General features: G+C 37.1%; 1 protein-coding gene across 1 annotated transcript in view; it reads left to right on the top strand.

Moving 5' to 3' along the window:
* The window catches only part of DYNC2H1 (dynein cytoplasmic 2 heavy chain 1), a 406,508-nt gene that overhangs the window by 60,962 nt on the left and 328,776 nt on the right, over positions 1-16,770 (top strand). Inside the window, exons 23-30 of the mRNA XM_055547490.1 lie at positions 3,313-3,468; positions 3,559-3,673; positions 4,232-4,402; positions 5,340-5,722; positions 8,873-9,005; positions 9,104-9,221; positions 11,215-11,327; positions 13,700-13,819. Coding sequence (XP_055403465.1) covers positions 3,313-3,468; positions 3,559-3,673; positions 4,232-4,402; positions 5,340-5,722; positions 8,873-9,005; positions 9,104-9,221; positions 11,215-11,327; positions 13,700-13,819 — 1,309 coding nt within the window. The remainder of the gene's footprint in view (positions 1-3,312; positions 3,469-3,558; positions 3,674-4,231; positions 4,403-5,339; positions 5,723-8,872; positions 9,006-9,103; positions 9,222-11,214; positions 11,328-13,699; positions 13,820-16,770) is intronic.

Raw genomic sequence — 16,770 nt, 5'->3', positions numbered from 1 at the left:
AGCAAATTAAATAAAAATAGAAAATTAAATTTATTTAAAGGTTAAATTAAGGAGTTGGAATATACTTGCTTTATATGATCTCATTGTATTTGAAAATGGAATATATAAAATTAATGGAAAATTACTTTTAGAGCTTCTGGAAAAGTGAAGCTTTTGAAAGCTTTTGAAGCTAGTGACAAGATGAAACTTAAAAACATTCATTGTTTTATGTTATAATAAAATATTAAGTTTAATAATTGCATTAAATATTGTATATTAATGCATATTCATGGAATCTAGAAAAAGGGTATAGATTATTTTATTTGCAAAGCAGAACTAGAGACACTGATGTAGAGAACAAATGTATGGACACCAAGGAGGGAAAGGGTGGAGGATGGGATGAATTGGAAGATTGGGATTTATATATATACACTGCTGCTGCTGCTGCTAAGTTGCTTCAGTCATGTCCGACTCCGTGCGACCCCAGAGACGGCAGCCCACCAGGCTCCCCCGTCCCTGGGATTCTCCAGGCAAGAACACTACTGATACTATAAAATATAAAATAGATGCCTAATGAGAACATTCTGTCAGTTAGTTCTGTTCAGTCGCTCAGTTGTATCTGACTCTTTGTGACCCCATGGACTGCAGCACACCAGGCCTCGCTGTCCATCACCAGCTCCCGGAGTTTAATCAGACTCATGTCCATCAAGTCGGTGATGCCATCCAACCATCTCATCCTCTGTTGTCCCCTTCTCCTCCTGCCTTCAATCTTTCCCAGCATTAGAGTCTTTTTCACACGAGTCAGTTCTTCACATTAGGTGGCCAGAGTATTGGAGTTTCAGTTTCAACATCAGTCCTTCCAGTGAATACTCAGGAGTGATCTCCTTTAGGATGGACTGGTTGGATCTCCTTGCAGTCCAAAGGACTCTCAAGAGTCTTCTCCAACACCACAGTTCGAAAGCATCAATTCTTCAGTGCTCAGCTTTCTTTGTGGTCCAACTCTCACATCCATATATGACTATTGGAAAAACCATAGCTTTGACTAGATGGACCTTTGTTGGCAAAGTCGTGTCTCTGCTTTTTAATATGCTGTCTAGGTTGCTCATCCCTGGTGGCTCAGATGGTAAAGCATCTGCCTACGATGTGGGAGACCCAGGTTCAATTCCTGGGTCAGGAAGATCTCATGGAGAAGGAAATGGCAACCCACTCCAGTACTCTTGCCTGGAAAATCCCATGGACGGAAGAGCCTGGTGGGCTACAGTCCATGGGGTCGCAAAGAGTCCGGACACGACTGAGCTACTTCAGTTTCACTTTCACTTCTAGGTTGGTCATAACTTTCCTTTTAAGGAACAAGCATCTTTTAATTTCATGGCTGCAATCACCATCTGTAGTGATTGACCAAAATAAAGTCTGTCACTCTTTCCACTATTTATCCATCTGTTTGCCATGAAGTGATGGGACTAGATGTCATGATCTTAGTTTTCTGAATGTTGAGTTTTAAGCCAACTTTTTCACTTTCCTCTTTCACTTTCATCAAGAGGCTCTTTAGTTCTTCACTTTTTGCCGTAAGGGTGGTGTCATGGGGTTATTGATATATCTCCCTGCAATCTTGATTCCAGCTTGTGCCTCATCCAGCTCAGCATTTCTCATGATGTACTATGCATATAAGTTACATAAGACAATATACAGCCTTGATGTACCCCTTTCATGATTTGGAACCAGTCTGTTGTTCCATGTCCAGTTCTAACTGTTGCTTCTTGACCTGCATACAGATTTCTCAGGAGGCAGGTCAGGTGGTCTGGTATTCCCATCTCTTGAAGAATTTTCCACAGTTTGTTGTGATCCACACAGTCAAAGGCTTTGGCATAGTCAATAAAGCAGAAGTAGTGTGTTTTTCTGGAACTCTTACTTTTTCGATGATCCAGCGGATGTTGGTAATTTGATCTCTGGTTCCTCTGCCTTTTCTAAATTCACCCTGAACATACAGAAGTTCATGGTTCATGTACTGTTGAAGCCTGGCTTGGAGAATTTTCAGCATTACTTTGCTAGCATGTGAGATGAGTGCAATTGTGTGGTAGTTTGAGCATTCTTTGGCATTGCCTTTCTTTGGGATTGGAATGAAAACTGACCCTTTCCAGTCCTGTGGCCACTGCTGAGTCTTCCAACTTTGCTGGCATATTGAGTGCAGCACTTTCACAGCATCATCTTTTAGGATTTGAAATAGCTTCAACTGGAATTCCATCACCTCCACTAGCTTTGTTTGTAGTGAACCTACAGTACAGCTCAGGAAACTCCACTCAGTGCTCTGTTATGACCGCAATGGGAAGGAAATCCAATAAAGCAGAGACATATGTATCCATATAGCTGATTTGCTTTGTTGTACAATAAAACTAACAACATTGTAAAGCAACTATAGTCCAATAAAAATGAATTAAAATATTAAATGTTCATAAAAATTGATATGTTTGGTCTGTTTAGGCAAATGCATCCATAAATTAATTGCTTTCATAGATGATTGGAGGCTTTAGTACCATGCTTATTAAGTGACATTACACTAATTAGGTGAGGAATATCTTTCATTCTCTGTTGGCTCAAGCAGTAAAGAATCTGCGTGTCAATACTGGAGGTGCAGGTTCAATCCCTTGGTCAAGAAGATCACCTGGAGGAGGACATGGCATTCTTGCCTGGGAAACACCATGGACAGGGAAGCCTGGTGGGCTGCTCGCCATGGAGTTGCACAAGTTGGACATAACATAGCAACTAAACAACAACAGTCTTGCATTCTAGAAACTAATTCTTTCAACCAAGAAGAATGTTAATGGATATTCTTTAACCTATTCTCAGATTTATCCACAAATTTGTGTAATTCTTGGAGAAGGCAGTGGCACCCTACTCCAGTACTCTTGCCTGGAAAATCCCATGGACGGAGGAGCCTGGTGGGCTGCAGTCCGTGGGGTTGCTCAGAGTCGGACAGGACTGAGCGATTTCACAGAGTCGGACATGTCTGAAGCAACTTAGCAGCAGCAGCAGCAAACATTTGTTATATATGATCTATATTATGTATATAAAATATATTGATATATTAGCAATTTTACTTTGACTCCTTTGGAAAAAGTGCATATTAATGAATTTAGAGGAGCCCATTGAACAAGTAGTTAAAGTAAAATTCTCATGTTAAGTAGACATAGCCTCCTACTGTCTACCTCCACTGTCAGATGCATGCACACAAACACATACGTGGGGAATGTAGTTAAATTGTTAGTTTAACTTACTGACATTTAACAGTTTTTCTTTTGTAAAAATCTACTGATATTTCACTACTTGTTTCTACAGTGATGATTGCCATCATTTTGGCCTAGAGGAGCCCAACTTCTCTTTGGCATATAGCATCTCTAAGGATATTGAGAGCTGTGCACAAATTTGGGCCCTTTATGAAGAGTTTCAGCAAGGATTTCAAGAAATGGCCAATGAGGACTGGATTACTTTTCGGTTTGATTCATAAATAATATTTACATTCTGATAGTTTTGTAGTATTTTTTGGTATGTAAACTTTAAGATATTTTTTCTACTGTTTTACAGGACTAAGACCTATCTGTTTGAGGAATTTTTGATGAATTGGCATGACAGATTAAGAAAGATCGAAGAACATTCAGTAATGACAGTGAAATTACAGTCTGAGGTTGACAAATATAAAGTAAGATAGTTTTACTTATGCTGTTGTTTAAAAATGATGTTTGCAGTGTTGATGTATCTTTTTATTATGCAGTGATGTCACCTGGGAAGCCCAAACTGTAATTTTAGTATATCTATTTTTAATGATTCCATTACACACAAAAAATACAAAGTATAGAGTAAACCGGAAAAGTTATTGATATTTCTGCTTCAATGTGAAATAAGTTAAAAGTAAGAAATTTATGGTTAAATCTATTATAAAGTGGAGTATTTGAAACTTAACAATTAGGATGTGGGCCAGTTAGCATATTTAGGATATAGGTCATTTTCTAAATTTATAAAAATAGAAATATTTTAGGTCATGTTTTAAAATATATCAAGTTACAAAGGGTAATTTGCATGTATCCACATCAATATTTAATAAAAAGTATTATACAATTCTTTTTAATCATTTCAAGATTATTAAGTAAGATAATATATTTATTAAAATGTTTATACATAATTGTAATAAAATTAAATAGTAATTTGCATTTTGGTAAGATATATATATACATGCATATCTTTTTTTTTTTTTTAACAGATTGCCATTCCTGTCTTGAAATATGTGAGAGGGGAGCATCTTTCTCCTGATCACTGGCTTGACCTTTTTCGTCTTCTTGGCCTTCCGAGGGGAACTAGTTTAGAGAAATTACTATTTGGTGATCTGCTTAGAGTAGCTGACACAGTTGTTGCCAGAGCATCAGACCTTAAAGTAAGAATCATTTTTATAAATATCCCATAGATCTGACCTTTGTTAACAGATATTTTTGCTTTATATTTTATTTAAAACAGCAAGTTAAATTTATTTCTTCCCTTAAAAATAGTGACAGTGTTCCACTATTCCTTTATTCTTTCATTAGTATATCTGAATCTATAGATGGGGCTATAGAAACAATATAAAGCCCTTCCTTGAGAGAGAGAAAAAAATCTGAAATAATATATGTCTTACTTTAAGATAGAAGTTAGCAGACTCTTACAAAGCATTTTACATGAAATACACTTAAGATCATAGGGTATATTATAAATAGAAGCTCAGGGATACAAAAATCCAGAGAGCTAAACAAGGAACCAATTTGCTGATCAGTTTTAGCATAGGTCTCAGGTAAAAGTAAAACTTGCACAATTATGTTGTAAGTAGTGGACTTTCTGTTTTGTGTTCTGCCCATAAAAGGACTTTTGATGTTGTTTTATTTTTCTATCTAATACATCTATTTTCATCTTTGCTGATTACCCTGGTATATATGTAGATAATCATAAGATTATAAAGCATGACTTCTGTAGGAGGTAACTCTAGATGATTGTTAATCATTTTAGATGTATTGGAACTTACAGTTAAGTTACCAAAAAAACTGCTGAGTTCTGCAAAATTTAAATATTTTTGTGGTTTGGTTTGCAATGGATGTTTTAAAATTTTTTTACAAGTAAAAAGCATATGGCAGAACTTTGTATATATTTTGACTGTGTGAACCAGACATCCCTTCATATTTTAGCCAGTAATTCTTTGGATTGCATCTAAAATATATCCACTTACTTTTTTTTTTTTGCTTTACAGTGAAAAGTCAAGTGAATATATATCTTCTTATAAAATAGATATAGCTTACCTATTTTCTATGTTGAAATAATAAATATGGATATTTTGTGTTAAATAGGATTTAAACAGTCGGGCACAAGGTGAAGTTACAATCCGAGAAGCTTTACGTGAACTTGATCTGTGGGGAGTTGGAGCAGTATTTACATTGGTTGATTATCAAGACAGCCAAAGTCGAACCATCAAGCTGATTAAAGACTGGAAAGATATAGTAAATCAAGTTGGAGATAATAGATGCCTTCTTCAATCCTTAAAGGATTCTCCTTATTATAAAGGGTTTGAAGATAAAGTGTCGATTTGGGAAAGAAAACTTGCAGAGTTAGATGAGTATCTACAGAATTTAAACCACATTCAGAGAAAGTGGGTATATTTGGAACCCATTTTTGGCCATGGAGCATTGCCAAAAGAGCAGACACGCTTCAACAGAGTTGATGAAGATTTTAGGTCAGTACTCTACATAAAAAAGAGGACACACATGATTAGTTTTTATTCATATTGTGAGGTACTTAATACAAGCTAATTACTTTTACATTGTTAGTATTATCTATGTCTTTAACTTTTTTTTTCCCTTGGTTCCTTTTGAGAAACTATTTTCTCTCATTCAGTTGTTTACTTGAATCATTTTGATGTGGTGTCTATCTTTACCACTTTACCTATATTAATATTATATGTGTGTGTGTGTGTGTGTGTGTAGTTGCTCAGTTGTGTCTGACTGTGACCCCATGGGCTGTAGCTCACTAGGCTCCTCTGTCCATTGAATTCTCTAGGCAAGACTACTGGAGTTGGTTGCTATTTCCTTCTCTAGGAGATCTTCCTGACCCTGGGATCGAACCTGGGTCTCCCGTATTGCAGGGAGATCCTTAACTGTCAGCCACAAGAGAAGTCTAATGTGATATAGGTAATATTATTATCTATATAATATTAATATTGGGGATTCTGAAGTGGCTCAGTGGTAAAGAATGAACCTGCCAATGCAAGAGATGTAGGTTTGATCCCTGGCTCAGGAAGATCCCCTGGAGAAGGAGATGGCAACCCATTCCAGTATTCTTGCCTGGAGAATCCTATGGACAGAGGAGCCTGATGGACTGTGGAACATGGGATCTCAAAAGAGTCAGACACAACTGAGGGACTAAACAACAACAATATGAATATTATTATTATAATATTACTAATATACACTTCCTAAAATTGCCAGTTACTTTCCCACTGTAAATCTGATGGACATTTTTTTACTTTATCTCTGACTAGTATCTGATAGAGTTGAGCATTTCTTCTTTCTTAGAAAGTCTATTCCTTTGGCTTCTGTGATCCCGTCCTGACTATCTGGTTCTCCTCCTGGTTCCTAGTCCGCAGCTCTCTCTAAATATTTAGATGCAGACATTCTCCAGGTTTCTGCCTGTAGGTTTTCTCACTCCATATTCTCTGTTTAATGAGCTGAACTTCTTTCAGAATCAATTCTCATCTAGTTGCTGAGGTCTCCTCAATGTGTTTATTGAGCCTGTCTTTCTTTTCTGATCTCCAAATACATTAAATATCCTCAACATGTCAAAATTAAATTCATAACTTTATTTCAAATCCCTTTCCCACAAGTATTTTCTCTGTTATTTCTTTCCCAATAAATGGTACCACCTAACTGCTCAAAGCAGAAGCATAATGGATATCTTTGACCCCTCTCTCCATTTCCAAGTCCAGTTACCAAGTTTTGTTGATTGTAACATCAGATCAGATCAGATCAGTCGCTCAGTCGTGTCCGACTCTTTGCGACCCCATGAATCGCAGCACACCAGGCCTCCCTGTCCATCACCAACTCCCGGAGTTCACTCAGACTCACGTCCATCGAGTCAGCGATGCCATCCAGCTATCTCATCCTCCGTCGTCCCCTTCTCCTCCTGCCCCCAATCCCTCCCAGCATGAGTGTCTTTTCCAATGAGTCAGCTCTTCTCATGAGGTGGCCAAAGTACTGGAGTTTCAGCTTTAGCATCATTCCTTCCAAAGAAATCCCAGGGCTGATCTCCTTCAGAATGGACTGGTTGGATCTCCTTGCAGTCCAAGGGACTCTCAAGAGTCTTCTCCAACACCACAGTTCAAAAGCATCAGTTCTTCGGCGCTCAGCCTTCTTCACAGTCCAACTCTTACATCCATACATGACCACAGGAAAAACCATAGTCTTGACTAGACGAACCTTTGTTGGCAAAGTAATGTCTCTGCTTTTGAATATGCTGTCTAGGTTGGTCACAGCTTTCCTTCCAAGGAGTAAGCGTCTTTGAATTTCATGGCTGCAGTCACCATCTGCAGTGATTTTGGAGCCCAGAAAAATAAAGTCTGACACTGTTTCCACTGTTTCCCCATCTATTTCCCATGAAGTGGTGGGACTGGATGCCATGATCTTTGTCTTCTGAATGTTGAGCTTTAAGCCAACTTTTTCACTCTCCACTTTCACTTTCATCAAGAGGCTTTTGAGTTCCTCTTCACTTTCTGCCATAAGGGTGGTATCATCTGCATATCTGAGGTTATTGATATTTCTCCCAGCAATCTTGATTCCAGTTTGTGTTTCTTCCAGTCCAGCGTTTCTCATGATGTACTCTGCATATAAGTTAAATGTACAGGGTGACAATATACAGCCTTGATGAACTCCTTTTCGTATTTGGAACCAATCTGTTGTTCTATGTCCAGTTCTAACTGTTGCTTCCTGACCTGCATACAGATTTCTCAAGAGGCAGATCAGGTGGTCTGGTATTCCCATCTCTTTCAGAATTTTCCACAGTTTATTGTGATCCACACAGTCAAAGGCTTTGGCATAGTCAATAAAGCAGAGATAGATGTTTTTCTAGAGCTCTCTTGCTTTTTCTATGATCCAGCAGATTGTAACATACTTATCTATTTTATTACATCTTTTATATCTCTACTTCTTTGGTTTTATTCTAAAGTATTCTAAGCTTTTCAGACTAATGCATAATCTTTTGACTTGTTCTCTTCTTCTCCAATATGTTTTTCACACAGAAACCAGAGTAATCTTAAAAAAAAAAGTTGCATTACTTGTTTCCTTTATTAAGTAAAACTTTAAAATGGTTTTCTATTGCTCTAAGGATAAAACATATCTAAGGATCTACTCCTATCCCATTTCTCTAACACACTGAGCTCTTTCTCATGATCTTTGCCAGAAACTGCTTCCCTCCTACTCAGTGCCTTTTTCTTTATTACTTAAATCTCAGCTTAAATTACCTCCTCAGATAAGTCATAGGTTAGGGGTTTTTCCATTAACAACTTGAACAAGTTTTTGTACTTTTCTTTCTTAGCATTTATCATAACTTTATTTGAATATTCGGAGGAATTATTTAATCTCTTTTTCTGTCACTGGGCCATTATCTCTATGAGGTAAGGCTTAATATTTGTTTAGTGAGTTGATGAAATAAGAGAATATGCAATAAAGGAGATTAAAAATGGTAATGGCTTGTGTATTAGATTTATAATAATGTATTACTGTTTTACTGGTATTACTAGTTTGTTTTAAGCAGACAAAGAAAAGCCCCCATATCCCTTTTTCAGCCAAAGACTATTAAAACAGATATGAAAGTAAGTTTTTTTCTTCTGCAGATCAATAATGCTTGACATCAAGAAAGATAATAGAGTCACAACATTAACTACTCATGCAGGAATGAGAAACTCTCTATTAACGATACTTGATCAGCTTCAAAGATGTCAGAAATCATTAAATGAATTTTTGGAGGTATTTTTTTTTAATCCTTGTATAATAAATTGCAAAGTGCTTTAATATCTTAGTTATTTGAAAAGATAAGTTTTTTCTTTTTGTTTTTAATTTTTAAGGAAAAACGCTCAGCATTCCCAAGATTTTACTTTATTGGTGATGATGACTTATTAGAAATACTGGGCCAGTCTACTAATCCATCAGTGATTCAGTCTCACCTTAAGAAGCTTTTTGCTGGTAAGATTCAATATTTATTCAGCAGATATTTATTGAGTTTCAGCCATCTTCCAAGCATAATGTTAGGCTCTTAGGCAGACTGTTGAATAAAATGCAGGTCATGTATTCGAAGAACTGTTTAGTGGTGAGGCAAACTAGTAAGTTGACAAATTTCTATGATCAACATAAGCAGTGGTAATATAGCTGCGTCCATGAAACATCTTGGAATCATTTAGCTCAGTTTTGCATATGTCAAGATGACATCCCGAGTGAGATCTGAAGGATATATGTCTTAGTGTTAGACGCTTAATCGTGCCCGACTCTGTGACCCCATAGACTGTAGCCCGCCAAGCTCCTCTGTCCATGGAATACTCCAGGCTAGAATACTGGAGTGTGTTGCCATTTCCTTCTCCAAACATAAGTCTTGAAAGTGAGAATGGAAGTCACTCAGTCATGTCCAACTCTTTGCGACCCCATGGACTGTATACAGTACATGGAATTCTCCAGTCCAGAATACTGGATTGGGTAGAGTTGCCCTTCTCCAGGGGATCTCCCCACCCAGGGATCGAGCCCAGGTCTCCTGCACTGCAGGCGGATTCTTTACCAGCTGAGCCACAAGGGAAGCCCAATATAAGGTCTGGAAGTGAGGAAGAACATGTCCCTTCCTTACTGAGTTTAAAGGTCTCCTGAGTATCATCCCAGTGGATATACTCAATAGGCAATTATTGTTAGCAGAGGTACCTGGAATGGAGATGTAAAATTGGGAGTCATCTGTGCAGAGATGATAATTGTTTACTAGTTAAGTTGTGTCTGACTCTTGTGACCCCATGGACTATAGTCCGCTAGGCTCCTCTGTCCATGGGGTTTCTCAGGCAAGAATACTGGGAGGGGTTGCTGTTGCGTTCTCCAGGGGATCTTCCCCACCGAGGGATGAAACCTGTGTCTCTGGCATTGGTAGGTGGATTCATTACCACTGAGTGACCAGGAAGCCCATAAATGATGATTAGGTTATAGGAATAGGAGGGATTACCTGGTAAAGTGGAGAGTTACAGTGCCATGTGCTTTGATGTTGTTGAATCATTTAAGTTAAGTAATTGCATTTGGAGTTGGTTTGCTACACAAACAATGATTGTTATTATTTTCTTAAAATATTATTTGTTGGAAAAAGAAATTTCATCTTCACTTATATTCAGGGATTAGGCCTACAAGCCAAATCAGATTTACTATCTTCTTTTTTTTTTTTAAAGAAGCTTTTGTTGAAAGGAATACAGTCATGCCCATTATTGTCTGTAGCTGCTTTTGTACTACAAGCATAGATTTGAGTGATTGACAAAGAGATATGACCGTAAAAACCTCAAATATTTACTCTTCATTGTTTTACAGAAGTATTTACTAACCATTGTATATCCTAAGCTTTAAAGTGTTTATATCTATAACTGATTTGGCCTGTGGAGATAGTAGAAAGAGTTCTTCTAATCAGAAAGTTTGCTTTCAAGTTCTATTATATGTTAGTTATTAGTTTACCTCCCTGAAATCTAGTTTCTTTCTTTAAATTGTAAATAATAATTTATGGAGTTTTTCTGAAGATCCAAACTGGGTCATGTCTGTTTTTTATACCATAAAGTGAGTGTAAATTTTGGGAAAAGGAAGTGTTGTTTGCTTTCCCCCTTTGCTCTTATCTTTTTATCTCACATAAGTGGAATCATCAGTATGTATTCTTATGTGCTCATTTGTGCCTGGCTTTTTTCAATCATCATAATATTTTCAACTATATTTTATTCCTTTCTTTGCTGAAAATAGTTGTGCAAATATATCACAGTTTCTCATTCACCTTTTGGGTATTTGGTTTGTTTCTAGTTTTTGGTGATGAAAAGCTGTTCTTTTAAATAACTGAACTAATATAATTCTAATATATAAATATGTTACAAAGTATACATTTTGTAATCATATGTAATATCTAATAATTATGTGTTTAAGGAAGCTTTGCATTTAAATTGTTTCTTTTGTAATATAGGCATACACAGCGTCTGTTTTGATGAGGAATTAAAGCATATAACTGCAATGAAATCTTTAGAAGGAGAAGTTGTACCTTTTAAAAATAAAGTTCTTCTGTCCAATAATGTAGAGGTAAGTAATTCTTTTTCAAATGTGAAAGTATAAAAAAATTAACTTTGTATGAACTTTGTATCAAAAGTAATTTGGTCAATTTGTAGAGTAAGTTGGTTAATTTAGGCCTTTTAGAAACGTTTCTCATATCTTAAAAATAATTTTTTTTGTTAAGTTCACAATGATTTGATATTAAGGAGACTATGAATTTTTAGTTTTTTGAATGCAGCATGTAACTTTGAAAAGAACTTTTGCTTTGAAGTCAAAAAGACTTGGATATTAATTGTAGCTCCACAACTTATTGGCTAAATAACTGTGTCTCAGTTTTCTTAACTATTAAATGAGAAGTCCTACTAGCTATTGCAAAGCCTTTCATTGACACTTAAACAAGATAATTGGTGTTAGGTACACTGTAGTGTGACTTCCCAGTGGCACAAGTGGTTAAGAACCCACTTGCCAATACACAAGACGTGAGGGATGTAAATTTGATCCCTGGGTCGGGAAGATCCCCTGGAGGAGGGCAATGCAATCTACTCCAGTATTCTTGCCTGGAAAACCCCATGGACAGAGGAGCCTGGCAGGCTACAGTCTATGGGGTCACAGAATCAGATACAACTGAAGCAACTCAGCACACACACACACGCATGCACACTATAGTGTTTGGAATATAAGTTCTCAATAAGTCTTTGTTCTTTTTTTCTTCAGAATCTGAGTTGTATAAGATGGTTTAAGTGAACAAGTAAACTTGAAACTAGTGCGTTTATACTACAACTATCGATTAATTCATTCTATTGGACTAGAAGTGAACTGTCAACTGTCTATTACAGTTACACAGATAAAGCCAACAGCATTAGGATGTATGCATCAAATTATAATTTTTAAGTTCCAAAGTTATCTTCCAACTGCAAGTCAGGTCCATGCCTTATCATATGTATATCTGTACAGTTTATAAAATGTCCATTCTTGGTTGGGCCTCTACATCTTGTTGGATATGGAGTGTATCAATCAGGTGGCTGTAAGCATAGATTTGTTAGGTAGCTATCATGTTTGGTGAAGGGTTTTATTGTTTTTGCTGTTGTTTTCCTTTCTTGTAATTTTATTAGGACTGGTGGAACACACAGAGGAAAAGCTGTTAGCAGCTGGGGTAGCACAGAACTCTGGAAGCTCCTGTGATGGTAGCAGAGTAGGTGTCTGCAGCCTTGCACGGAGAGCTCTTCCTCTAGCTGCTGTGGCTTTTGAACTGGGCAGAAGCTTGGGCTCTCTTTAATACTGGAAAACACTCTAAAAGTAAATAGTAAAAAGCTAGAAGTTAGAGTTAAAACAGGTAATGATGAAAAGCTTTTGAAGCTTGCAGTTTTGTCCTTATATTTTGTTGAGAATGATGCAGTTTTTTAAAGTTAAATAGTGTATATGTACCACAGCTTTCTTATCCATTCATCTGCTGATGGACTCATTTTGATATTTAGCAAAACTAATACAATTATGTAAAGTTTAAAAATAAAATAAAATTAAAAAAAAAGTTAAATAGTGATTCTTAAATATTCATTGCTCTTTTGATAAATTATCATTCTTTTTTTTTTATTTTTTATTTTTTTAAATTTTATTTTATTTTTAAACTTTACATAACTGTATTAGTTTTGCCAAATATCAAAATGAATCCGCCACAGGTATACATGTGTTCCCCATCCTGAACCCTCCTCCCTCCTCCCTCCCCATTCCATCCCTCTGGGTCGTCCCAGTGCACCAGCCCCAAGCATCCAGTATCGTGCATCGAACCTGGATCATTCTTATTTTGACTTTAGTTAACTTTTATTCTTTTATCTATAATCAAATAATTGAAAAATTGTTTTGACCTTGAAATAGAATTAATTTTGTTTGAAGAGGGAGCTTAACTCCTTAAATAATATAGTTCACCTTAATGAAGCAATCTCTTTTTATAGTTACAGTTTTCTAAATATGAGATCTAAATACGAGATAATTGGTGTTAGGTACACTGTAGCATGACTAACATCAGGTTAGCATGAGCCAGGGGACTTAGCCATTCAGTGTGGCTCTAATTTACTGGCCCAGCTGTCTAGTTTGGTTTGTCATAATGACGAAATGAATGAGTTACTTTTTAAATGTTCATATTTTTTGGTTTGTATGGATGATGATAGTGAACACTAACTACAAATTTTTGAGTTTCACACTTACCATTATCCCAAGAGGTGAAAAAAATAGTTATTTTCAATTTATTTAAATAATTTATTAAAAAATATATGCCATTTAGCACATTTTTGGAATGCGAGAGTAGGAAATTATAACCTTAGTGAAATAAAAAATAGAGTCATTAGGTTGTGTTTTTGTTTTATGACTGGTGTAATAAGAAATACATTTTCTAATCTTATTTTCAGACTTGGTTAAATGATTTAGCCTTGGAAATGAAGCAAACTTTGAAAGAGTTGTTGATAGAATGTGTTACTGCTGGTCGAAGTTCTCAAGGTGCAATTGACCCATCCTTTTTCCCTTCACAGGTAAGGGAATGTCTTCATTAGAAATAGGCATGGTATCATTGGGAGAGCCCTGATCTAGAGGTCAGGAGGCTTAAACAACTGGGATCTTTGTTGTCCCTTTATCTAGCAGTGAACATCTGACACATTGTTTACCTTCCTCAGTCCCTCAACTGTAAAATGTGAGGGAGGAACTGCATGATAGTGAAATTCCCTTCTAGCTCCATTAGTTTGCTATAATTTGGATGCTTTCAAAGCAGAAACCTGTTAACATTGCAGCTATCAAGCCAGTGGGGGGTGGAATTGGGAGGTAGAATCAGTGATGTAGTACTTTCCTGGTTCCAGATGCTTAGTCCTTCACTGGTGAAGAATCACAGGCTCTATAACTTTGTCTCTCACCCTTCCCATAAACTCATATAGGGGGTTGGAGCTGGCAGAAGTTTAGCAGAGTGTTAGTGTAGGTCTCAAGGCAGGAATACTGAAGTGGTTTGCCATTCCCTTCTCCAGTTGACCACATTTTGTCAGAAGTCTCCACCATGACCCGTCCGTCTTGGGTGGCCCTACACAGCATGGCTCATAGTTTCATTGAGTTAGACAAGGCTGTGGTCCATGTGATTATATGGGTTAGTTTTCTGTGATGGTGGTTTTCACTCTCTCTGCCCTATGATGGAGAAGGATAAGAGGCTTATGAAAGCTTCCTGATGGGAGAGACTGACTGAGGGGGAAACTGGGTCTTGTTCTGTGGGCGGGGCCATGCTCAGAAAATCTTTAATCCAATTTTCTGTTAATGGGTGGGGCTGTGTTCCCTCTCTGCTGTTTACCTGGGACCAAACTATGGTGGACCTCCCTGGTGGCTCAGATGGTAAAGCATCTGCCTACAGTGCGGGAGACCTGGGTTCGATCCCTGGGTTGGGAAGATCCTCTGGAGAAGGAAGTGGCAACCCACTCCAGTACTCTTGCCTGGAAAATCCCATGGACAGAGGAGCGTAGTAGGCTACAGTCCAGAGTCGCAAAGAGTTGGACACGACTGAGCGACTTCACTTCTTCACTTCAAACTATGGTGGAGGTAATGAAGATAATGGTAACCTCCTGCTTTGAACTGTGGTGTTGGAGAAGACTCTTGAGAGTCCCTTGGACTGCAAGGAGATCCAACCAGTCCATCCTAAAGGATATCAGTCCTGAATGTTCATTGAAAGGACTGATGTTGAAACTGAAACTCCAGGACTTTGGCAACCTGGTGCAAAGAACTGACTCATTGGAAAAGACCCTGATGGTGGGAAAGATTGAAGGCAGGAGGAGAAGGGGACCACAGAGGATGAGATGGTTGGATGGCATCACCGACTCGATGGACATGATTTTGAGTAAACTCCGGGAGTTGGTGATGGATAGGGAGGCCTGGCGTGCTGTGGTTCATGGGGTCGCAAAGAGTCGGACACAACTGAGCGACTGAACTGAACTGAAGTGTAGGTCTGAAACAATCATAGCCCTGAACTAGAACTTTGACAGCAAAGAACAGAGCTAGGTTGCAAGGTTGATATAGATATTGCTGCAGGTCAGTGTTCATAGCAACTTATTTCTGAAACACTGGATGTTGGATATGTATCCCAAAACTTTTTCTCACAAAACTTGTTCTGAGCCATATTAAAGTATAGCACTAGGACTTGGATTAAATATCCTGCCTTGTTCAGGATTAGTTTTATTACTGGTTGAAACTAGCACTATACAGGTAGGATTTCAGGAACTTTAGTTCTTAGGGACTATGAAAGGCAGGCATTGAGATAATCTGTGATTTCTCACAGGAAAATCTACCTGTTTTTTTGTTTTTCAAATTAAAACATTTAGCAGCTATTGGAACAGGTTTTTATGTTGGTTCTTCTAAAGCATGAGAAGTTAGATAGGAAACTTGCAACATTTTAGACTTAGCTATTTTACCATTTGTATCAGTTGCATCTTTTAGCAGTTTAAGTCAAGCTAAAATATGTTTTAAAAAAATCTTAAGTTCTTAGAAAAAAATAAAAATAATCATTGATGAATAAAATAATGCCATTGCAAAGCCAGAATTAAAGTGTTTTATTACCTCTGGAAATGTTTCCTAGTATTCTGTCTAATATTACCTAGTATTTCCAGGTAGGATTTAAATTGACTTAGAATAAAAGACACAATATTAAAAAATATACGAAAGTAAGAATTGCATAAGAATTAGATTGAGGAAATGAGAGTTTTATCAGGAGGTGTATTAGGGGTTACAGGCTAAAGAAGGTTGCTGAATTGAGCATGAAACAGTTCTGGGTTCTGAGCAGTAAAGAAAAACTGTGAATTACTAAAATGTAAATAGCTCATTAGCTCTGTAAAAATGTGAACTACTAAACTGTATCTAGAAAATAATTCTAGTTTACTAGCAGTTAATGTTAAGAAAAAATTATCTCAAGAGACCATATATAAATGGATTGAATAGTATAATTGGCTACATGAATGTCTGGGACAGGTTACTGTGTGCTGTTCATTCACTTCTCTAAAGACATCTTTGTGAGGACCTGAAATTAGGTGGAGAAAGCACTTTCTGGTCTGAGAAGGAGGCAGCATAATAAAGTGGAAAGAATCTGACTTACCTTGGTTCAAATCCTATCTTTGGAGTGATTCTTTTGGCCACTTAGTTAAGAGGGTGTAATAACACCTCCATGGCAACTCATTTTGAAGGTTAGATTTTATTAGTGGAGCAGCACCCTTAGTGACCATTATATTTTAGGCAATTAAAATCTTAGTGTCTGTTCAGGTATCTGAATGGTAATGTGACATGAGAATTAGTCAAGACTAATGTCTTGAGTATTATTTCTGTTAGTCTCTCATAGAAATTGTATAGCAGACTGTTAAAAATTGAGATATTGATGTGCACTTATTTATAACACAGGAATTCAGTAGTATTGCCTGAATGAAAATCCACATATATACATTATTAGTTTTGAGGTGGCATGTGA

This window comes from Bubalus kerabau, chromosome 15 (assembly GCF_029407905.1).
Source record: "Bubalus kerabau isolate K-KA32 ecotype Philippines breed swamp buffalo chromosome 15, PCC_UOA_SB_1v2, whole genome shotgun sequence".
Lineage (NCBI taxonomy): Eukaryota > Metazoa > Chordata > Mammalia > Artiodactyla > Bovidae > Bubalus > Bubalus kerabau.
Note: the sequence above shows the minus strand (reverse complement) of the source record. Positions and strands in the feature narration are given on the sequence as shown.